We start from the raw sequence: 24,524 nt of genomic DNA on the forward strand, positions 1-24,524 counted from the left end.
GTAAAAGCTCTCTTTTTTCCTGCAAATTGTACAAGTGAGCTTCAGCCATTAGATTTGACCGTGATTAGAAATCTAAAATTGCATCATAGAAAGCAGTAAGTTCAACTCGCTATTCAAAGCATTGTAGAGACTAATAGCAAGAAAATATAATTCGAGGTAACATTCAAATTGCTCACTGCAATCTTTCTTCTTTGGTTATTTGTTTGTTTTGCTTTGTCTAATTTAGAAATTTATGTAAATCAACACGTTAAACATCAAAATTAACTGAAAACAGAGTCAGTTTCTGTTTTAGAAGTAAAAATCGATTATACGACGTTATCGTTTATACGACGTTTTTCGGTGGTCCCTTCGGCGTATAAACGATGCTCCACTGTATATATTTTTTTAGTAAAATTATTGGAGAAATTTGTCTGTGGTAAATTTTAATTATAAATAGTTGGCATCCCTGATCAATGGCAGCTATCTATTGTTAATCTTTATTTTGCTTCTTAAAAACTGTGTTGCTCTTAATCTAATGTTAAGTCCTCAGAAAGAGCAACAAATAATAATAAATATTATTTTAACCTTATTAATTGCTTCGGTGCATACTTGTGCATGCCGATTAATATCGATTTATTGATTATTCACTTTTCTATTTTCTATCCTGTGCGCAGAACTGGTATTCAGCTAGTAGATAAATAAAAATTTTAAACTAGAGAGATTTTCCTGATAATGCAGATCTAACTGTGCAATATTAAGGTGTGATTCAAAATGGGAATCAATAGAATAAGCTGTAAATGTAATTTTGACATTAATATTAATTAAAAGTTGAGTTGCGGTGAATCGTAAGTTTTTAACTACTTCATTGAAGAAATATATTTGTCCCTGAAAACTGCCTTGAGAGATAGGCTTGTTAGTTTACCATAGCTAAATATTTTTCAAATTTTTTTTTTATGAAAATAATTTTTATTTCAATTATAGTAGTATACGAAAAGAAAAAAAAACAGAGTTCAGTTAGTCAAATTTTTGCTAAGTATATAGGCAGAAACCGCAGAGTATTGTATAACATTTTGACAAATAAATATTTTATTCATTTATAACTTTTGTAAAAAAAAAAAGTTATAACTTTCCAATTTTGTTTTTATTAAATGATTATTTCTTCTTTTTTCCAATAAATTTTTTATAAACTAGCATTCATTTTTTTTAGAAAAAAAAACATNAGAGTTCTGCTCTACGCCACCTGCAGCCCATTTCGATCGCCAATAAGAACAGCTAAACATCTAAACAGCCATTAACAGCTAAAAATAGAGCTAATTTTAAACAACTTAATATAAAGGACCCATTTTTTCTCTCAACACTTGTCCTAGCTTTTTAAAAATGTGTTTAAAAATGGTATGTCTTTTTAAAAATTGAAAATCAAAACGTTTTGAAAAAGCAAACACTCGCTTTTTTTTTTTTTTTACTATGAATTTGATTTGATCTGGATTTCTGAGATGAAAGATACAACATTAAAAGTAATACTGGAAGAACTATCTTAAACATTAGTTACAATAGAGATTATATTGATTAAAATAAACATATTTATAAAACTCCAATAAATTGCAACAAAAAGTAGAAAATTCAAGACTGTTTTAAGTTTAATTATTTCCTTTACTTATTTTAAAACAGTTTTAAGTTCAACGTTTTTCTCATCTTTTTCCGGTTTAACTCTTTAACCGGTAATTCTAAATTGTTGTGCTTAAAAAGGAAAATAAAATTGTTCAGTTGATTGACAGAATTAGTATTCATATTTTTAAGAAATGATAAATTAGAATAATGGTGGTCGAAATAATTTTTATGCATATTTTATTAAGTATATTTACCTTTCTATTATTTACAAGAAAAGAATCGGATAAGATGAGATATTTCGATTTTCTTCGATCACGTGGTTCATTTTGGTTACCATAAAAACTTAACGTAAATTTACACAAAGAAATACAAAAGACATAGAACTCTCATTTTTTTTTTCTCAGCAGTATTTATGATTTCAGTATTAAAATTTTAAGAAAATAATACTTTTAATTCAGAAAAAATTTTGACGACACAGACGAGTAAAAAGCGATAAAAAACCAACTGTTTTAAACCTTTATCCAGCCCCCACTGGGGTAACTCATTGAGGGGTGAAGTTACTAGTCTCTGAGCCACCATGGCTATACAAATATCATAAGTAACATTAAAAAACCCATTTAAGATAGCCCACATTTCAAATGCCATTGTACAAATTCTTATTTGGCCCTGTTTTCACATTCACGTATAACATTGGTGATAATCTTTTACTTGCATTAGATTACTCTGTTTTATTAAATGATTTCCGGATAAAGGTTTACAATATTTATAAATGTGTAATTTTTAAAGGTTAATATATCATTGCATTCCTGAAAAAATATTTCAGTAAAACAAATTAACGTGAGAAGGTTTTGGGTTAGCTCATGTCTCTGTAAATGTTTCACCAATGCTAAAAAGACAATAAAAGTTCGCAAAGTTAATTTAAAACAGTTACCACGCTCATAAAATTTTTGGTCTCTGCTGGCAAAAAACTGATCCAGGTGATTTTCGACCTCTTCATATGAAGTAAAGGTTTTACAGTGCAAAAAATTTTGCAGTGACCAGAACAAACAATAATCCAAAGGCGCCAGATCTGGAGAATATGGTGGGTAGGGCAGTGTATCCCAATCAAGCTGTAAAAGCTTTTGGCGAGTGACCAAACTTGTATGAGGTCTCGCATTACCTTGGTGGAACACTATACTTTTTCTGTTGATTAATTCTGGCCTTTTCTGTTGAAGTGCATAATTCAGTTTGTCCACCTGACGACAGTAGATTTCCGAATTAATTGTTGTGTTATCCGGTAAAAGCTTAGTAAAAAGAAAAATATTCCTTTAAAATCCCACCAAACAGACACCATCACCTTTTTTTTTTAATGGATATTGGCTTTCGAAAGGCTTTGAGCCAGACAACAAATCAGTTCCCTCTTCTCGTCTGAAATCAAAGAACATGTTCTCCATCACTCGACTCTTTTTTTTCTTCTTTAGCCTTCGAAAAATTGTTTTTCTTTAAATAAAATTCAAACCAAAGCACAACTTACAATTTGTCTTAAATAAGAAATCCCCTAGCCATTCGTCTGGACCAGTGCCGGTGACTGTGGTAACGAGGTATAACTATTTCAAGTAAGGGTGTGGGGTCATTGTTTAGGACAGATTTTGACTGGTCGGCCCGAGAAAGGGAATCTTTTTCTTCGGTCTATTGTGTTAGCTCAAGAGTGAAGAGAAGCTACCCTCCCTGAAAAGCGCTAGTCTTGTTTCCATAGCAGCAGATGGCTTCAGACTTTTTGGTGGGGGGAGTTCTTACCATAGACAAACAATACAATGTAAACACCACCCCTTACCTTACAAAACATGATATGCAGTTGAGAACCAACGGGGAATAACGAATCGTCTAATGAATATTTTGACTGTTTTATTTCTGAGTTATGGCGTTGTTTTTAAACGTATATTGATATATTTTTACTTATTAACTCTTTTTTTATATATTCTAGCTTGTAGATAGTTCTATAAAAAATTGTTTACTTACAAAAATGAAAAATTAGACTTTTATCAAAGTCATGCACAGCGAATATAGTAATAAATATTAATATTTAAAAAATATTATCACTTTTCAATGTTTATGATTTCCCACATAAATACGTTATAACATTATTTTTATTTTATAATGCAATCTGATTGTTATGAATTTATTCCAAGCCCCCTCAACTTTGAGGCTGAATCGACGCCTTTGCCTCTCTAGGATAAAGTTTTGAGATAGAATAAGAAGTGTTCTTAAATTATGTTCAGATCATGTACTATGCTACGAGTAACAACAGGGCCGGCCCTAGAAATTTTGGTGCTCTGGGCAAAACCTTAATTTTGCCCCCCCCCCCCCGTTTTTTTTAAAGTAGATCTCATGCGACCATATCAGAAAGTCAAGAAAAGATTGAAAAAAAATATTTAAAAAAACGTTTTATTAGAAACTCAATCATCAGATAACAAGATAAGCAATTTAGCACTTAAGGCAAAATAACAAAAATTAAAGTGTAGTAATGCTAACTAAACTAATATTCCATATTATAAATAAATTCTAGCTAACCAAAGTAATTCAAATGCCCTCTTTCTAACTTTTCTTTCGGCTAACTCACGAGCCAGTGATTTCAAGTCTAATTTGGTGTTCTATAGCTATCATTGCCAATCCATTGAGACGATTTTGGGTCTGCATCGTTCTGAGATAATTTTTTATTATTTTTTGTTTTGAAAAGCTTCTTTCCCCTGAAGCCACAGTGATTGGCAATGTAAGTAGGATTCTTAATGCTATGCTGAGGTTTGGTGCGAATTTAAGTGTAGCGATAAACTTGAGAACTTCAACAGGGGTTTCTTTTTTTGTTAATAATGACGAAACTATGCTTATTTCATTGGCTAGTTCCAGGGCGTTAAGATCGCTCGAATTTCCATCAGTTAAAACTACTTCCAAATCTTTGCAATGAGCCAGTAGCATGTCTTCTAGACCAAAAATATTATTCAAAAATCTGAAATAATTACTGTGAGTATTTAGCAAATTATATCTGGTTTCCAAGGCATTTATTGCTTGATCTATAGTGTAAAAAAAAATCTATTTTATATTTTTGTTTGAGGTCTTGAACGGGTTCATCCGGGCCCTCATACAAAAACGTTCTTGTTTTGCTTCTGATACGATGACATGGTGTGGTGGTTTCGAAATTAGCTTCTACGTCAATCTCGGAAGCAAACCCGGTTGCTTCTAAAATGATACTTTCAAAATCATCTGATCTTTAGTTTCTTGTGGCGCCTGTCATTTTTAAAGGCACATTGCTTCTTACGTGAGAAAATAAAGGGTACATTTAGCTTGTACCTTTTATGTAAGAGGTACTGTTTTATATGAGAGGTACTGTTAGAGTGTACTCCCTACATTTTATTTTTATATTTGTAATATATAACTACCCAATTTTTTTTAATACGAAGGACAAACAAAATGAAAAATACTCTGCCAATTTGTGGGCGTTTAGCGCACATGATTAACACCAAATACCCTCTTCATTGTAGATACCTCCACTGGTCAAAAAAAAAAAAAAAAATTGATACCACACAAGACATTTTTTGATGTAAACTCTAATTTTTGAAATCCCCCCCCCCTGTGTGCCACTGGCTAAAAAAAAATAAAATGCATTTTATTCAATTCCAGACTCAATTACCTTTCATTTGATACCACACAAGCCATGTTTTGATCTAAACTCTAATTTTTGAAATCTACCCCCACCCTTTTTTTGGCTTATGCCTGATGGATTTTACTCGTTTTTAAAAATGAAAACAAAAATTAAAACACTTACCTTCACAGAAGCCAAACGCACTGGACAAATTGCACAAGCACTTTTTAAAGATATTTATGCACTAACAATTTAAACAAACTATTTTATTTCGCACCAGCCGAAGTCTAGTGGCAAATAATGCATTGTTTTAAGTCTACTTCCTTTTTATATGGAGTTTAAAAGGGCTGTTAGATCTTGTTTCGCTTGGTTTCAAAATTGTTGTTTCCTGTACAGTCGTGTTGCCACGGGCCGAAAAACTTGTCAATTCTTGAAAGGCGGTGGTTGAGTGGTTTTGTCATGTTGAATTGAATTCAACTAGATTTTGCCTTAATGTTTAAATATATTATATTATTTGAATTATGTGCTTAGAATAGAAATGATAAATTCCGCCTGCCACCTCTCAATCTTGTCAACTATCATTTTGGCGCCCCTAGATCATTGCGCTCCGGGCGGCCAACCGGATCGCCCTACCCTGGGGCCGGCCCTGGTAACAAACATTTTGCTTTTATCAAAACATGCACAGTTATTATGCATTTCAATACTATGTTGCACTACTATATTTACAATATCAAAAAAATTTCACACTGATAATAAGTATTGCATTTAATGTTTAAGAAATAAGAAGCATTATTCACTAATTATTAAGATCGTGAACTGATGAATGTTTTATTTTCTTTCATGTTAACAGTTTAAATAAGCCAAAACATCTCAATGAAATTGCAATTCTCTAAAAAATAAGGATTGTTATTTCCCAAATAATATAGGTACTATGTTATGCAATAACGACCCATCGCCGATATGTTCACAAAAATGCATAGTAAACTAATTATGGTTTTATGATTATTATTCTCTATTCTGTTGTTCAAGTTTTTGTCAAATTTTATTAATTAATAATGGAATGGTTTATCATGCTTAGTAATGAGAATAGTCATTGTGCGTGTATATAGATGGCTTTATTACAATTTAAGTACCAAAAAAAAATTACTGCAGCATAGTCAAACATTCCCCAAATATAAATTCATTTAAAATGATTTCCGTTCTAAAATCATTTCACTAATATCGGAATCAACGTCTCGCTGATTCATTAATTCTCTATTTTTCCATAGTTCTTTTCTACCTTGCTATATCACAAATCATTCCCAGTAGTTTTTGCAATTGCCTGTGCGGTGCTAATCTTGTATTGATATGCTTCAAAAATTAAACATTAACAAACACTCTTAGACACAAGTACGTATAAAATGACATTTAATGTGCAAAGGTTTCGTTTTTGCAACATGATGTACAGCAAAAAGGGTAGGCAATTTCAGACTTTTTCTCTGGTTATTCCAACATAGTATACAAATTTTGCACCAGGTTAGGTTTAAAAATCATAACAAGCACCAATACACCATAAAATGCTAGTTCAGAACTTTCGCATTTAAAATATATTTTCATTCTTTTAATTAATTAAAATGTAAACTGATATTAATTTTTTGTATTATGACATAAATAATCAATATTTATATAAATTTTTTTATTAAGTTATATGTAAATTTATAATCGTAAGCCTGACATTAAATTTCTGGAATAAAAGCAAAGTTATAGAATGATCATAAAAATTCTAATTGATTTATAATTTTAAAAATCTAAAAGTTACATTGATTTGATAAATATAAAATAGGTACAAACTCTGTGAGTTAAAAATGAATTCATGCACAAACAATGAACGATAAAATCATGAACTAATGTAATATATAAATAAATATAGTATGCAAACTATAAAACAATTAATATAATTTTTACAGTGCATAAACATGCAATTATAAATTTATTGAGTGACTTAATACAAATATTTGCTTACCTGCTCAGAAATGGATTTATTTAGACTTCTTGTTAATAAACGATAAACTTTGTTAAAAAAACCTTATACAAACTTTATTTAAAAAAAAGAAAAAATTTAATAATTAAACAGTAAATTAATAGTTAAAACAATGAATAAAACAAAATGCAAAAGTAAACAACAAAATGTGAAACTGGAAGTTTGCTAATTTAAGTAATTGAGTAAGCGCTTTGTATATGAGACGATTTTAGAATGATTATAAATCAGAGAAATTCTCTTGAAAAAATCACAAAAACAAAGTGTGAACAAGAGGCTCCCCCTTCTTATATCCCTAAAAGTAGGCTTTTATACATCTATTTTCCAAGAAAGATAATTGTCTGTTTGAGACAATTTTTGAATAGATAGCCAACAAAGTGATGAGTCTGTTGATACCCCACATTTTAAGGAAGAGAACTAAAGAGCCCTGGGCAATAAATAAGATAAAGACAATTTCAAACTGCAAAGGCCATTTCCTCATAAGCGTAAGCTAAGGCAGCTATTTTTGAGGTATCACATAACAACGTGGGAGGTTTTGAGGGGTGCTACAGAATCAATCTTTATCAGTTGACAGCGTGAAGAAAAGGAATGGTGTAAAGAGCGTTTTATTGCTTATTGAAGGAAAGGGTGACTTTGGCAATTCTTGCAGTTCTCTAAACACCTGTTTTCTTTTCTTTAATCTGCATTTTTTAATGTGTTTTATTTTTTACTAATTTTCCTTAAATTTAATTTATGTAATATAATAGTTGCACTATGTAAGAAAAAGATCGTAAAAGTTATGGTAAAAAAATATATATATATATTTTCTCAAAATAATGGACCCTGGCTTCCTAATTATTGGGGGGGTCCGGACCCCTATGGTTGTGGCGCCAGTGTACTGCTCAGAACATAATGTCACTGTTGACTCTCCTTGGTGCCTCAAATCCGTTACCTTATTCAAGAGCGAATTCCAGGTACTTTATTCAAGAACTAAAATTTTGTACACATTATTTAAGAACAAGGAATCAAAACCGGTTACTTAGTAACTGATATAGCTTAACCGATAAGTTCCAAAGAGTAGTCAGAGAATTTGAGCTAATGAGAAGGAAAAGACACTAACGTCACGATCAGATTAAAACTGGTTTCCTCCACCAGGAATGTTATCTTCCTTCCTCAGCGACTAAACGGAACTCTTCCAAAAAAAATTCTGCCAATTCTTTTTTCTTTACTCTCAGCACCAGCATTCCCTGTCTCTATCGAAAGACACTTTTCAACTTTCGGTTTGGTGTTGAATAAACTACAAAATAGATTAGGAATAGATAAAGCTACAAAACTCGTAAAAGTCTCCTAAGAGAGAAATGTAGATACTTTGAATCTGCTGTATGATAATAATAATAAATAAAAAATGAATCTTTTAGAATGGAAATTTTAGTTTTTACTGATTATAAATATTTATTAATTATAAATTTGTAATAAGTATTATTAATTTGTAAATATATATATATGTAAAGCAAACAAAAACAAAAAGATTAATATACTTGTTCCTTTTATATTACTGTTGCATTTATATTTTATAGTGTTTCAGTTAAAAATTGTGAGATGTTATGTATTTAAGAATAAAGATTCAAATATGTATTAGTGATATTGCATTCTTTAAACTTATTTTAATATATATATTTGATAAACTTTTTTGGATTTATTTCTATTTTTAAGCTAATACAACACTATTTGATAAATAAAAATATTTTCACAGTAAGTAGTTTATGAGCACTACAGGAAAAAACCCAATATTTTCAGTTTTTTTTTTTTTTTTTTTTTCCAAATAAATCCCAATTTCCCCCGGTTTTTTTTTTTTTTTTTTCTTATGGTTGGTTTTTTCAGACCCTGACTTGGTTAATAGTGAATTTTTCTTTAAATTTATTTTATTTTCATAGGATACCGAAATGTCTATGGAAGAAATAGTTCGAGGCATTTGTAGTCAGGATGCTCATCAGCAATTCATTGCTGCTCAGAATGCTAGAAAAATACTTTCCAGGAAAAGTTGTCCACCTATAGATGCTATGATTGCTACAGGAGTTGTTCCCTATCTTGTACAATTTCTTATATGTCATGATAAGTAAGTAACATTTGAAAATTATTTTGCATTTTGTTAATGTATACAGTGCTTAAAATATTTTGAATTCTTATTTTTTGTTGAAAGGTTTGGCTATGCACCCTGAATATGTCATAGTTTAGTTTTAGAAATTCAGAAGTTTTATTTATATAGGACTCAAGGGTCTTACTAAACATATAATTTTGTATAAAGAAACTTTGAAATATAAGAAAAATTAATTCTTTAAACTAATAATAGTTATCTACACATGCTACCAAAGTTATGTTTTTATTAAGTCTCATAAGTGTTAAAAATTTCTTACAAACTAATTTGTCTATTGAATCAAGTGTCAATCAGTAGATTTTCACTATTAAATTAACTATTAAGATTTAATTTGTTATCTGGATTGATAACCGAAAAGTCACTTTGAATTCTGCAATTCACTTTGTATTAGAAAAACATTTAATTCTGTTTTCAATTTTTAAAAGAAATTTAATTTTTAATTTTTTTATTTTATTAATATTTTTTACGTGCTTACCTATTTAAAAAGTAAGTAATAAAATTCATTGCATAAAGTAAATAAATTTACAGATCATTATAGTAAACATGTAATACCAGGGGTCTGACTAGGTTTTTCTGAGAGGTACCTATTTTGTGAAAATTTAGACATAATTTGTGAAGAATTAAAAGTTATGTTAAAAAATCAATGCGAAAACATGGTAAAAATATAGATTTATCGTTTCTTAAGGTATACCTACAAAAATAAAATTTTAAGAAAAAGTATTTTGTGAAACTACCGTTTTTCCTAAAGTTGAATTTGTGAAACTACTATTTTTCCTAAAATATAATTTATGACGGTACCGCTAAACGGTAGTAAATTCGGCCTTGACAGACCCCTGAATACTGTCTGTTTTCAACAACATAACAGGTTCTGACTCAGATGCCTTTGAACTAAACCTAACATTTGGCATATCAACCAGCATTTTACTACAATACTGGTTTCTGATAGCTGTTCGTAGCTCTAAACCATATCAGTGTTAAAAAATATAAGTTACAGGGATGAGATTTTTCAGCATTTAAGCGGATTTTTGCTTTTGTCTTGAATTTCAGCCTTTTTATTTTTATAAACAATCTGCTTTTTCTGAAAATTCAGTCGTTGAAATAGAATAATTATTTCCAAATTTCAAAGAGAAAGTTCAAACTACGTAGCTACCAACCCTCACACATTTTTACTTATTTTAGCTATTTTCTCCACTTTTAAGCACAGAAAATAAGATTTTCCATATTTCCCCCTCGCCCGCCAGATAGCTCAAACTTTCGTTATTCAGATCGTGCTACTTCCCGTTTGCTGGCGCAAAAACCAACAAATTAATAATTAAAAAATTGTCAGGGGATTTGCTGTGAAAAGATATATTTGCTCGTTCAATTAATCTTTTGAATTTTTATTTATGGCTCAACAAAAACAATACAAACAATCCTTTTAGAAATCCCAAGCCCAGAATCTGCTAATATCTCGATTCTTATTCACGCGATTTTAATATCATACATCGATTTTCATATTTACCTGATTTAAAAGTTTCGTGTTGCGATTCTTAATCACGCAATTTAAATGTTGTGCATTGCGATTATTATTAACGAGATTTAAAAATAGCAATATTATTACAAAATGTCTATTTTACTTTTCTTTCTATTTACCTGAGTTGCTCATTTCAATTTTTATTCACGTGATTTAAAAATTATGCATCGTGGCTCGTATTTATGCTATCTAAAAATTACACATCATGATTTATTATATTTTCGTATTTTTGAAATCCAATGTAGAGTTTCATATTCCCAAGATATAAAAACCGCATATCAGAGTTAATATTCTCTCAATTTAAAATCATTTTCACAAGATTTTAAAATCATGCAATTGATTCATATTTATACAATTTTAAAATTAATCGAGATTCATAATCACATGGTTTAAAAATTGCATTTTTTTTGTCAAAATTTTTGGATATCTTAGCTTCTACTTATTATATATATATGTATATTTATTTAATCTAGGATTTCCTCTTTTTTACTTTCTTACTACTCTCATCCCTGAAGTTACCGCATCAGATTGTTATTTTAAGAATTTGCATTTAGTCTTCGTTTTCAATCCTTCAATTTTTTTAGCATCCCCTTACAATTTGAAGCTTGTTGGGCAGTAGCGAATATTACATCTGGCAATTTTGTCCAACGAAGAACTGTTGTTGAGGCAGGAGCAGTCCCTAATTTTGCAAGTTTATTATCTTCTCCACATGCTAATGTTGCAGAGAAAGCTGTATGGGCCCTAAGAAAAATAGCAGGTAAGTTAATATTGTCAACAGATGGCACTATTGTCGGTGCTGCAGTATGTCGAGTGCTTATAGTTAAAGTAATTATTAATATGATTTTTAAAAAATGTTCATTACATAAAGATTTATATATATTTTTTACTTCGCTAAATGCGAGTGCTTATATTATTTCCAGTTTTGAATTTCTCTTTTTGACTTTACATGATTATGCACGATATATCCCGAAAAATGTCTTGGGGTAAAATCCCCGTTGTCCTATTTCTCCAATGTTAGCTGGTATGGGAATTGATTTGCCAATGTTTTTCTAAAATTCTAATATTATTCTGACATGCACAGTTTCACTCATTTGAATGATCATTTTTTGGTGTACTCTATTTGTGTTGATACCTAATAATTTTTAAAAATAGTACTTGAAAAAAATAGAATGATGAAACTGTCTAAAAAGGACAGGGGTTGTATATAAAATTTTAATTGGAAGTTTTACTAGTGATGGTTTAATAATGAAAGTTGTAGTCCGTAGATTGAGATTCAGAGAGAAAGTAAAGGTTTATTAACAAGAGACAAACACATACAAATTTAAAAAGAACGCCATCTGGCGGTATATAAAAAAAAAGACTTCTTTGCTATCCTTCCCAGGGAATGACAACAATCTCCCCCTGCGAGAAGGATTTCACTTTTAAATACAAATAACAATATACACATGAAAAATATTAATTCTCTTAACATAAATTTCAAATTAATCTTATTTTTTCCAAAGAAAAAATTCAGTTCTCAAAAGTTACAGCTTTAGTTAAAAAATCAGAAATATTATCATTAGTATTCTTATAAACAGTTTTTAATATTTTATCTTCAATCATATCTCGCACAAAATGAAATTTAAGATTCACATGCCTGGTTTTGTTTGAATATTTACCATTGTTCAACCAGTCAATAACTACTTGGCTATCAGAAAACATAGTAACAGGAGCATTAATAAATTTTTTACAGTTCATTTCATTTAACATATTTATTATCCACTTAAGTTCTCGAGCTGTGTCAGCTGCAACAAATAATTCAGCTTCACATGTTGAAAGTCCTACACATCTTTGTCTTCTACTTTTCCATGTTATAACAGAATTTCCTATCATAATTACACAGCCTGAAAAAGATTTTTCTCCTTCTGCATTGCCCTAACTTGCATCCGCACTATAATTTAAAAGACCAAATTCCTTACCATAAAACATGCCTATCTTTTGAACCGTTCAAATATTTCAAAACTCTTTTAGCCAAAACATAATGCCTTTTTTCAGGACGTTTATCAAATTGTGATAAATAAGTAGTTACAAAAGCAATATCTGGTCGTGTTCTATTTGCTAAATATAAAAGCTAACTGACGATTTCCTGATAATCAGTCTGATCTACTAAATCATCAGTAGGATTAAAACATCTATCTTCACCTTTAGTTATGGGAGTATTTGTTTTCTTACAATTTTCACAGTATCGTCTTTACGTATGTGCACAACCGGGCAGTGCCCGGGGGCCCTTGAGAAGTTTAATCTTTATAGATTATACTTAAAAAAAAAAAAACTTGTGATAAATAAATTTAAAAATTACAATTTCTTCATCAATGGGAGTTGAAATAATTCCTTCATTAAACACTTTAAAGTGCATACTTTTCTTTTCTACAATGGGAGTTGAAATAATTCCTTCATTACACACTTTAAAGTGCATACTTTTCTTTTCTTTCTACAAATAGTGATTGATTATAGTGAAAAGGGATTACAGGAATAGCTTGTTATCATGACAACTTAAAAAGACGCCTGAAGTTTTACATTTCCATGAAATTTTTAGGTGATCAACTTGCATTTCCTTTTCAGTTTGTTCCTGTTCTTTCATACATTGTCCTCGCTCCAAGGGGACCCTTTTGGCGAGTAATCAGAGGAGCGAAACCATTTATTTTGCTAGTCCAAGAGGCTATTTGTAGCATAGCGTAACGAATTGAAAAGAACTTCGTTGCATTTTGAAATTATCTTATTTATGGCCCTGCACTCCTTTGCGATGTTTTAAAAATGTGGGATATCCACAGAACCATCTCTTTGTTGGCTATCTATTCATGAATTGCCTCAAACAGGCAATTATCTAGAATTTCTAGGAAAACAGATGTATTAAGCCCTTATCCATGTTTTAGGGATTTAAGTAGGGGGAGACATTTGTTGATATTTTCTTTCTTTCTTTTTTTTTCTTGGTGATTTTGAAGAGACTTTCTCTGACAAAATCATTTTAAATTTTCTCTTACAAAGCGCGCACAGTATCATTTTCTAAATAAATTGTACCATCGAGAACTCCTGTTCTTAATAAAGTTCATCTTTGGATTGAAAGAAATCCATTTCTTGGGAGGTAAGTAAATGTTTCTATTAAATTACTTAATACATTTATATTTCAATGTAGTCGTATATTTCAATTTATGTAGTGTTAGAATAACATAGAATACAAAAATATGAAAGAATCAGAAGTAAAAAAAAAAAAAAAATAGTGCTATTTTATTAAAGATGAATTGAAAAAAGAGAAAATAATCATTTTGTGCAAAAGAAACTAGAAAGTAAAAACAGAACTTATAAATGAATAAAACGTTTCTTTGTCAAAATGCTGTTATCATAAACTATTCTGTGGTTTCTGTCTAAATATTAGCAGAAATTTTACTAANTTTTTTTTTTTTTTTTTTTTTTTTTTTTTTTTTTTTTTTTTTTTTTTTTTTTTTTTTGTATACTGCTGTAATTGAAAAAAAAAGTACAGTACCCTGCCAAATTATGAGGGACACTTAAAATTTCTTAAAAATTATCATTTTTCAAAGTGTCATAACTTTTTCAAAAATGAATAAATTTTCATATAAATTTCGGGATATTATGTTCAGGTCTTCTACTTTCACCTAAAAATTATTAATTTAATTTATCTCAATTTTTTGCAAAAATTTATACATTTGAACAAAGCAATATTTTTTTTTTTTTGTTGAAAAAAAAAATTCAAGTCTGAGAAGTTGCTACTTTGTGACAAAATTTTTTGCATAAAAATTATTATTTACACATTAAAGTACAAGTCGTTAACTTTAAAACGCGATTAAGTAAATGACTTTACGAGCTTTTTTGTCCCAGATATGAGATTTTGAAAATTTTTTGTCATTTATAGTGAAAAGTTGTGGCAGTATTTTTGGTGAAAATGAGATTTCAATTGGATTGAATGAAATCGATATCAAAATTTTATAATAAATTTGAATTGTTTATTCAAATTATGTAATTAACGAGATATATAATAAAATGTTTATATTTGTACTCGAAAGTATAAATAGTTAGTTTTATTTCTAAACATCTACATGTTCACTATTTAATGTTGTGAATTCGAAAATTATTTAGTATTTAGTATTATTTTATTTTTTTATTTAAAACATTATTACAAAAAAGAGCATTCTTTGTAAATTTACAATAACAATTTTAAAAAACAAATAAAGAAATTTAACTTCATTGTAAAATTCAAAAGCTTTTTTACTAAAACAAATATAATAAAAAAAAATCTTAATATTTTGTAACATAAATATATGTATATTTATATATATATATATAAGTTCAAAATGAAGATAAAATAAAGGAAAATAATAGACATATACAAAAGGGATGTAATGAAGGGATAGTAATGAAAAAAATAACAAACAACAGATTAAAAAAAAAAGAAAAAAGAAAGGATGAAATTTTTAAAAATTCCTCACACTATTGTATTAATATATTTTGCTTTGGCTATACAGATACAATATCAGAAAGCACTCTTTTTTACTGATATAATCATGTGGGCTGATGAAAAGATATCTTTTATTTTCCGTTTTTTTTTTTAAATTTCATCCTTTTTTTTTTCTTTTTTTTTTAAAATCAGTTGTTTGTTATATTTTTCATTATTATTCCCCTTCCCCTATTTTGCATATGTCTATGATTTTCCTTTTTTTAAAATTTTCATTTTGAACTTATCTAATAAGTTCTGTTTACTTGCAGCTTATGTGCAAACTCTAGAATAGTAAAAAATTTTTGTACTTGTTATTTTTATTGCTCACGTTGGTTGAATGAATACAGGGTGACATAAATATTTATGTAAATGTAACTTATTTAATATATTATGTAATATTATCAAAACCATACTTTGTTTGTTACAGTTTAAACAACGTGTTTTTTTAAACAATTTAATAAAAAAATTAACTTTTTACTCTTTATTTCAGTTTGATTGTTAAAGTGAATTTGCATTATCAGGGGTCTGTCCAGACATTTTTTAAAAGGTCCGTTTTTCGTAAAATTGTGAAAAAATTCTTTACATTCTTTCAACCAGGGTCCTGCTTTCATGAATTTGTGCAAATAGGGTCCGGTTATTGCAAAAAAATTTTTCAATGAGTTTTTTAATTGTAAATAGATGCAAGATTATGCTCGGAACTGAAAAATTATAATAAAAAATTAAATTTTCAAAAATAAACAGCAATTGCTACTATTGAATTGGAGATGAAACATGCAAATATTTGGTATTTAACCTATACTTCTGAACGTAGAATATTCATTTTGGGCGAATAATGGAAGAATCCTCTGCCGAAGACAAAACTAAATTCGTTTACATCCATCTTTCTTGTTTTCTGCCCTGGGAAGGGTTTATTCGATTAACAAAACAATAATGAAGATAAACAAATTTGTGACGGGTCCGTTTTTTTGAAAAGATATTTTGTGAAGGGTCCGTTAACGGACCCAAATTTTTTCTAAACAGACCCCTGATTATTATAAACATATATAAGTATGTAATTTTTAAATATTTACGCGTCATAGCGCTTTTGAAAATAAATTTATGTGAGCAAGTCTTAAGTCATACTGTCTCTAAAAACTTGACTAATGCTAAAAAGATCATTAACAATTCTGTTTAATTTTTCGAATTAGTAAAATAAATAATTTTTTTTTTTAAGGATATTTCTTGAGAACGATTCTTGAAGTTTATTTTCAAATTTTTATTTGCAACAGTATAAATAAATTTGTATCATATAGATGCAATATTTTTATCATTGTGTTATTTTTTAATCACATATTGTGTTATTTTAATAGTTTTATTTTATAACCGTCGTTGAACAGCTGACCCAATTTTTTACGATTACTAATGTTCAACTGCGTAATCTTCTAATTTTGAACCCAATCCAGAAGACAAGGGAATTCCAGGATAAAGTATTTGCCTTCGTGGAGGACTTTTGGGTAGAACTTACCCGCATTTGCATTACATGGAGAGGAAGACCACAAGAACCCTCCACGGTTAGCCTGACGGCAAGGGGACTCTAATCCATGATCCGTCTACCACTGAGAATATTTTACGTCAGCACGGATGTGTAAGCCGGATGCGTAATTCGTATCGACCGACCATCGCTGGGATTCGAACCTGGTTCACCTCATTAGAAGGCGAACGCTCTATCTCCTGAGTCATTGCTTTTCATAAAAATAGTTTAAGAAAAAACTCAAACAAAACTCATCATCCGGGGATCGAACTCATGACCTTTCGGACGTGTGCCCAACACCCGACCAGCCTGGCTATCGCGCCCCAAAACTGCCCCGGAAAAGGGTGAAAGTAATCATATATCCGTTATATATACGAAATAATGAAGATTATCATGTTGCGAAGAATCGTGAGGTTATTTAAACATTACGATGAATGATTTTTACATTAAACTACGAAACTACTTTTATATATTTACATTTTTATACACAAAGACATTTCTGTCAGGTATATATTAACAAAATGTTTTTGACTTAATTAATTGTTTCAGCAGTTCAATTGCATGATCAATTGCTTTTTGTAGATCTTGATCATTTATCAATAGCATGATAGTTCGATTGATGGAAGTATCTTTTTTAACACTTTTTTTTCAGCTGAAATATTCTTCTGAGAAATGAATCGTACTGCTTTGAGTGGATGTCAGAAAAGAAAGAGAGCAGCAGCGGAAGTAGAAAAAATCAGCAAATTGCCTAAACTTACTTCATGGCTGATATCATCAGAGACAAAATCGCAAAATACTTCAACGACAGAAAATTATAGTTCAACATTTACAAATGCTCAACCAATTTTAAGTGAAGATTCAACCGAACCCGGCTTGGCACCTGTTGATGAGGTCTACAATGAAATTTCAGAGGAAAAAGAATTGAATGAGAAAAAGCTTTCTGTCCAATCCACAGATCCTGGTCTCTGGAACGTGAAAGACTTAAGTCTGGTAGATTACTGGATTCGTGTTGGACCATCATCATGCCAAAATAGTAATAGGGAGTTCAGTAATTCATGTAGAGTATATGAAACAGGACCAAATAATCAAACTGTTAATCGGTATCTAACTAAAAATGTATTTGAGCGAAAGCTGCGTAATGGTGAATGCATTAAACGTGAGTGGCTACTGTATTCACCATCCCTAGGAAAACTATTTTGCTTTGTTTGCCGTCTTTTATCACACAAAGAATCGCCATTTTCTACATTAGGATTTAATGACTGGAAACATAGCCACAAAGTAATATTAGACCATGAAAATGGAAAAGACCACCAAGCATGTTTGCGAGAATACTTTATAAAACATAAAAAGTGTGGGAGCGTAGATTCTATGCTCATTGACCAATATTGTTCAGAAAGAGAAAAGTGGCAAAAAATACTTACGCGTGTTGTTGCTACAATTCGATTTCTTGCATCTAGAGGTTTATCATTTCGCGGAGATAATCAAAAACTTGGTTCAATAGGAAATGGAAACTTCTTGGGTGATTCCTTAGTGATTTTGATCCCTTTTTAAAGGAGCATTTGGAGTTGAATGGAAACAAGGGGAGAGGAAAAACGTCATACTTGTCAGCAAATATTTGTGAAGAGTTTATTGGCATAATGGGAATACAAGTTCTCAATTTTATTTTAAAAGAGCTACAGGAGTCAAAATACTTTTCCCTGAGCGTTGATTCCACTCCTGACATTTCTCATACAGATCAACTGACTTTAACAGTTCGGTATGTTAAGGGAAGCAAGCCTATAGAACGGTTTTTAAAATTCATTCCTATATTTTCCCATGCATCAAAAGACTTAGCCGAAAATATAGTGAACTATTTTAAACAGAATGAAATTCCCTTATCGAACTGCAGAGGACAATAGTATGATAATGCGGCAAACATGTCAGGTCGATATTCTGGACTGCAAGCACGAATTCGTGAACTAAATCCGTTCGCAATTTACGTTCCTTGTGCTGCCCATAGCCTTAACTTGGTAGGAGTTAAGGCAGCTGAGAGCTCTGTGCAATGTGTGAGATATTTTGATTTTGTCCAGAGATTGTATACTTTTTTCTCATTATCAACTCACCGATGGAGTATTTTAATTTCTACTCTAAATGGTGAAAAAGTTGTGAAACAGTTGTCAGGCACTAGATGGTCATCGCGGTTTGACGCAGTTCATTCATTAAATCAAGGTTATGAAAAAATTCAACAAGCTCTTTATTTATTATCAAATGACGCTGAACAAGATGCAAGTACGAAGAGGGAAGCTCATAAACTTTGTAAAAAAATGAGCACATTAGAAATAATTTTTTTTACTATATTATGGAGTGATATTCTAGAAAGGGTGAATAAAACAAGCCTATTTTTGCAATCACCTGAAATGAATTTGAGTACAGCTGCTAAACTTTTTGATTCCTTAAAAGTATATTTTTTTGATCTCAGAGAGAAATATAGTGACTATGAATCTAGAGCAAAAAATAAAATGCCAAATTGCGAATTTGAGTATTTAGCTAAACGCGACCGAACTCGAAGTATACGTCTCACAAGAAATGATGGTCCTGAAAAGGAAACCAAATTCAGTGGAAATGATAAGTTTAAAGTGGAGGCATTTCTACCTGCTTTAGACTCGCTAATAACAGAAATAAGTAAACGTGGAGAAGCGTATGGAAATATTGGGGAAAATTTTCACTTTTTAAGTAATCTAATGGACATTGAATTCAATGAACTGAGTGATAAATGCAAAAATCTAGTCAATACGTACAAGAATGATTTAGATTATGATGACATATTAAATGAATGCATCCATTTTAAAAATTTTTTAAATTCAGAAGAAAATAGTTTTGAACTTCCTGCATTGTATGAAACAATTGTTTCTGGTGGCTTAAAATCGATATTTCCCAACATTGAAATAGCATTAAGAATTTTTTTGTGCATGATGATCACAAATTGTACCGGAGAGCGGTCGTTTTCTAAGCTAAAATTGATAAAAAAATCAATTACGCAGCACTATGGGACAACAACGCTTGAACTGGCTATGTCTGATGTGCATTGAAAGTGATGTGTTATTTTTNAGAGCGGTCGTTTTCTAAGCTAAAATTGAATAAAAAATCAATTACGCAGCACTATGGGACAACAACGCTTGAACTGGCTATGTCTGATGTGCATTGAAAGTGATGTGTTAATGACTATCGAATTTGATGAAATAATCAAAGAATTTGCGAATAAAAAAGTTCGCAAAATTTGTTTAAAATAATTATTAAAGGTTTTTATTTGGCTAAGGCGTTATATCTTTATTTATCTTCATTTAGTTATTGCGATTACCTTTTGCCTTTTTAAAAATTATTTTGAATGTGAAGATTACTGCTGGTTACCATCTAAAATTTTTTTAAATTATAAATATCTTGAAAAAGCTTAATTTTTTGTGTATTAAATTTTCAGAGAATTCAAGATGTTTTTAAATTTGTCAAAATTATTGCATGTTTTAAAAATGTTTAATTTTATATTTAATGTTTGTGAAATTTTTATACTTCGATCTTAAGCAGTAATTCATGTTTAAGGGGCCCAAACCATTTACGTGCCCAGGGGCCCTTCATGCTATTAAGACGGCCCTGAACAAATGTCTACAATTCAATTGCGCTGGGCTAAACATCAAGTCCAAACAAATGGAGTAATTATTTGGCTCTTTGAAAAAATGTTCTAGCATGTCCAGTGAATAAATTTGTTCAATAATCTCTTATCCAGTTGTATTGGATAAAATTTTGAAAGCCTTGTTTCCATTTCTATTGGTTTCGGAAAGTAATTTCGTTTTTTTTGGGGGGGGGGAAATGAAAGACAATTTTGGTATAATGAATAAATATTTTATTAAATTATTTATTGGCCATTCTGGTCCAACACCTTTTGCCATCTTTCTGGTAGTAGCATGATTCCATGCACATAAAATTTTTGGTCTTTGCTGGCAAAAAACTGATCCAGGTGATTTTTGACCTCCTCATTTAAAGTAAAGGTTTTACAGTCCAAAAATACAGTTCAAAAAATTCGCCAAAAAAGCTTTTGGCGAGTTGATCAAACTTGTATGAGGTCTCGCATTATCTTGGTGGAGCACTATACCTTTTCTGTTGATTAATCCTGGCCTTTTCTGTTGAGGAGCATCATTCAGTTTGTCCAGCTGAAGACAGTAGACTTCCGAATTAAGTGTTGTGTTGCCCGGTAAAAGCTCAAAAAAAAAAAAACTATTCCATTAAAATCCCACCTAACAGACAGCATCACCTTTTTTTGATGGATATTGGCTTTCGAAATGCTTTCAGCCGGTTCATATTTTTTGCTCCATGATCTCTTGCGTTTGACATTGTTACAGGCAACCCATTCTTCGTCCCCAGTAATGATGCTCTTCAAAAATGGATCATTTTCGTGACGCTTGAGAAGCGAATCACAGACGTCAAAGCGACGACACAAATTTCTCTCCGTGAGAACATGGGGAACCCATATATCGAGCTTCGAGGTTAAACCCAGGTCTTTAAAGTGGTCATAAACAGTTGGATTCGATATATTTAACCTCTCACCGACTTCAAGTGTTGTTTTTTGCCGATTTGCATCAACTAATTCCTTTATCGTGTCTTTATCAGCCTTAGCAGGCCTTCCAGAACGTGGTGGGACCCTCCAAGATTTTAAGAGTAAAGCTCGTCAAAAGTCAATGAGGCAATTGAATACAATGGCTCAACCGAGCCTTGCTTTCTGTTCTACCGTAAAGTGCTCGATTTCGCGTGCAGGTCTTCGTGCACTGAAGCGGGGATACTATCCCCTTTGCAGAGGATCAAAATTGTGATGGCATGTCTTCGGATCATCCTCAGGGATGTTTCCCAGACAGTCGCCAATAGCCTATTGTGCAGCTCTAATGCGACGTAAATGAGCTACAACAACATTTTCCATAAAAACAGCAAATTGCTCTGCATGAGGGTGACCCTCACGATTATAAATAAAAGTGTGAAATTTGCAGTTCATGGTGAATATGAAATGGAGTGGCTCTGAATTTTATACGCGAGGAAGGAGGAAGTGTTATGACGTGCGACATTCTGATCAGTGGCGCGGCAGCCCCAAGGGAGCCAAGGCCTACTGGGCCCATCTCAGTTTTATTGACATTGGGCTCTGGGGTGCAGGAGCAGATGTTCCAGTTAAGTGGTCAGCCGAACGCGGAACCCCCAGTGTTTAGTTCCCAAGCATGCTTGGTACTCATTTGTCTACCCACTTAAGGGATGAAAGGCTGAGTCAACCTTGCTCGGCCTGAGGATCGAACCCAGGAGCTGTGGCACGGGAGCGCGTAGCACTACCACTCAGCCACCGGGCGTCTAGCTTTAACTTAAGATAATTTAAAATCTGTTCTCCTATTTATATCCAATTATGTTAGAGGCAATGTGTCCTTTTCGCTCGCACTCACTTGTTTTTTCCTATATTTTAAAAACATGAATGTAATTATAAATGGATGCAGAATTTAACAGAGTATTTATAGTTTGTCTAAGCTGAGAACTCCCCCCGCCACATGGTCTGAGGCCGTCTGCTGCTATGGATACAAGAATAGCGTATTTCAGGGAAGGTAGCTAGCCGACCGGCCTGTGGAAGGGTTAGAGAACAGCCCTTGCACCAGAAAGGTTCTGGGATCGAATCCTGGGCAAGGCATGGATGTTCTTTACTTCTCTGTACTATCTGTCCTTACAGTGGGAGCAGCATTGGCCCACCTAATATGGTGCCCTTGTAAGAGAGGCCAACAAATCTGCCCTATTAATGTCCGAATTGACGAACAATGTTAACACAGACGGGCATTGGGAGGGGGGAAGGTATAGCTTCTCTTCACTCTAGGGCTAACACAATAGACCGAAAAAAAAAGTCCTCTTACCCTCGCCGAATCTTAGCCAAAATCTGTCCTAAGCAATGACCCCACATCCCTTGAAATAGTTAGACTCCATTATTATAGTCACCTCCAAGGGTCTTGACAAATGGCTAGGCGAGTTTTTACTTTAGACAAACTATACGTTAACTAGTTCATAAACATTTTTTTAGAAAAAATTGCACGTTGAGACATAAAGGTTTGCCACCCCTGGACTAACCCATCCGACAGAGAACAATGAAATTTGGCATACTAATAGTTCGTCGCACGAAGGTTACTGTTGACATTAAAACATTCTATTACAAACCGTTCGAGCGAAAAACGGATTGCAACTTTCTTGCGTCATGTCCACTTAATTGCATGTCGGATAATCGAATAACCCGCTTACACGAATGGAACCAAATCATTGTGTATGCAACTAATGTTAAACTTCCCCGTTTAAACTGACATTCTTTGTTTTTTGTCGCCGCCTAATTGCATGAAGAAGAGGTACTGAAATGAAAAAAAATTGTTTATTTTGGAGAAATGCTTCACTAACTAAAATGAAATTTTCGTTTTTCAGTTAAGATAAGGATACAATAGGTGGTCACTTCAAAAGGGTCCTGTTCATTAGTTGGTTTAAACAGGTGTTAGGGGTAAAATTGAAAGAAAAAAAATCAAAACTTGCTGTTAGTTATACATTGAAGTGAGCGACGAGTGTTTTACCCCTCTTTGACTTATAGTTTGTTTACGGTAAGAACTCCCTCCGCCACTAAATCTGAGGCCGTCTGCTGCTAAGGAAACAAGAATAGCGCATTTCAGGGAGGGTAGCTTCTCTTTATTTTAGGGCAGTGTTTCCCAAACTTATGACTTTTGTGTACCCTTTCTAAATTTTTCGTAACGCTGTGTACCACTAATAAAAATTGAGTCCATTTTTTACTATAAAAAAAAATTCCATAAAAGTTAAAAATCACAACTGGCTGTTGACACCACTAATTATTAACTGCTAACTCCGAAAAAAAAATAGCAAATAGAAAAATACGTAAGCGTAAATTTTCATGGCTAGCTTTGTTTTTAAATAAGTTTGTTTGGAATATTCGTTTATTGCAAGATATTTCGCATAAGAGAATTCGAAAGAGAGAACGCATAAGAGAATTCGCATAAGAGAATAACACTGCTTTAGGGCAATATGAAGAAAAAGATTCCCTTTCTCTCCCCCACCCGAGACAAAATATATCCTAAATAGTGACCCACACCCCTATTTGAAATAGTTATACCTTGTACTTGTTATAGTCCATTCCACCTTAAGTTGGCACTGGAGAGAAAGGTAGGAAATGTAATACTCCGCCTTTGAAAAGTAGTTCTTCGCTATTTTGGAATTAATTGCAGTTTAAATGCGCGTACAAATATAAATAAATGTTGCATAGTAAGAAAAGTATGTCTTGAAACATTCATTAGAAGTTTTTCATGTTTAAATGTATTTAACTTATAAATACCTTCTCAGTAAAGCGAATGTACAAAGAAGAAGGAGGTGTTTTAGTTTGGCGCTGAATTAGTTTTCAAGGACAAGGAATTGGCTCATTGGCTGTGTTTCTACACTGGTCAGTCAGCTTTTCCATTCGCCTTGGCTTTGCTTAAGTGTCCTTTTTTTTTTTTTTTTTTTTTTTTTTTTTTTGTATTTGATTATTTAATTTTCTAATATTAACCTCATCTGTACAATATTTAATGAAAAGTTTTTTCCCCTCAGAATAAATGAAAAAAAAAAACCCAATAGACAGGTGAATA

At 31.6% G+C, this 24,524-nt stretch overlaps 1 protein-coding gene across 6 annotated transcripts in view; it reads left to right on the forward strand.

Annotated features, from left to right (window-relative positions):
• The first annotated feature begins 1,241 nt into the window (after positions 1–1,241).
• Positions 1,242–24,524, forward strand: part of LOC107454441 (importin subunit alpha-1) — a 48,195-nt gene continuing 24,912 nt past the window's right edge. For 2 of the 6 annotated variants that reach the window (XM_071182589.1, XM_071182591.1), the window contains exons 1-3: positions 1,242–1,371; positions 9,134–9,315; positions 11,452–11,624. In XM_071182589.1, the coding sequence (XP_071038690.1) occupies positions 1,357–1,371; positions 9,134–9,315; positions 11,452–11,624 (370 nt within the window). In that variant the 5' untranslated portion in view covers positions 1,242–1,356. Of the gene's footprint in view, positions 1,494–5,717; positions 5,853–9,133; positions 9,316–11,451; positions 11,625–24,524 lie in introns of those variants that run through there. The other 4 variants (XM_071182588.1, XM_071182590.1, XM_071182587.1 and 1 more) reach the window with 4 other exon arrangements.

The sequence above is a fragment of the Parasteatoda tepidariorum genome, chromosome 6, assembly GCF_043381705.1.
Source record: "Parasteatoda tepidariorum isolate YZ-2023 chromosome 6, CAS_Ptep_4.0, whole genome shotgun sequence".
Classification (NCBI taxonomy): Eukaryota; Metazoa; Arthropoda; class Arachnida; order Araneae; family Theridiidae; genus Parasteatoda; species Parasteatoda tepidariorum.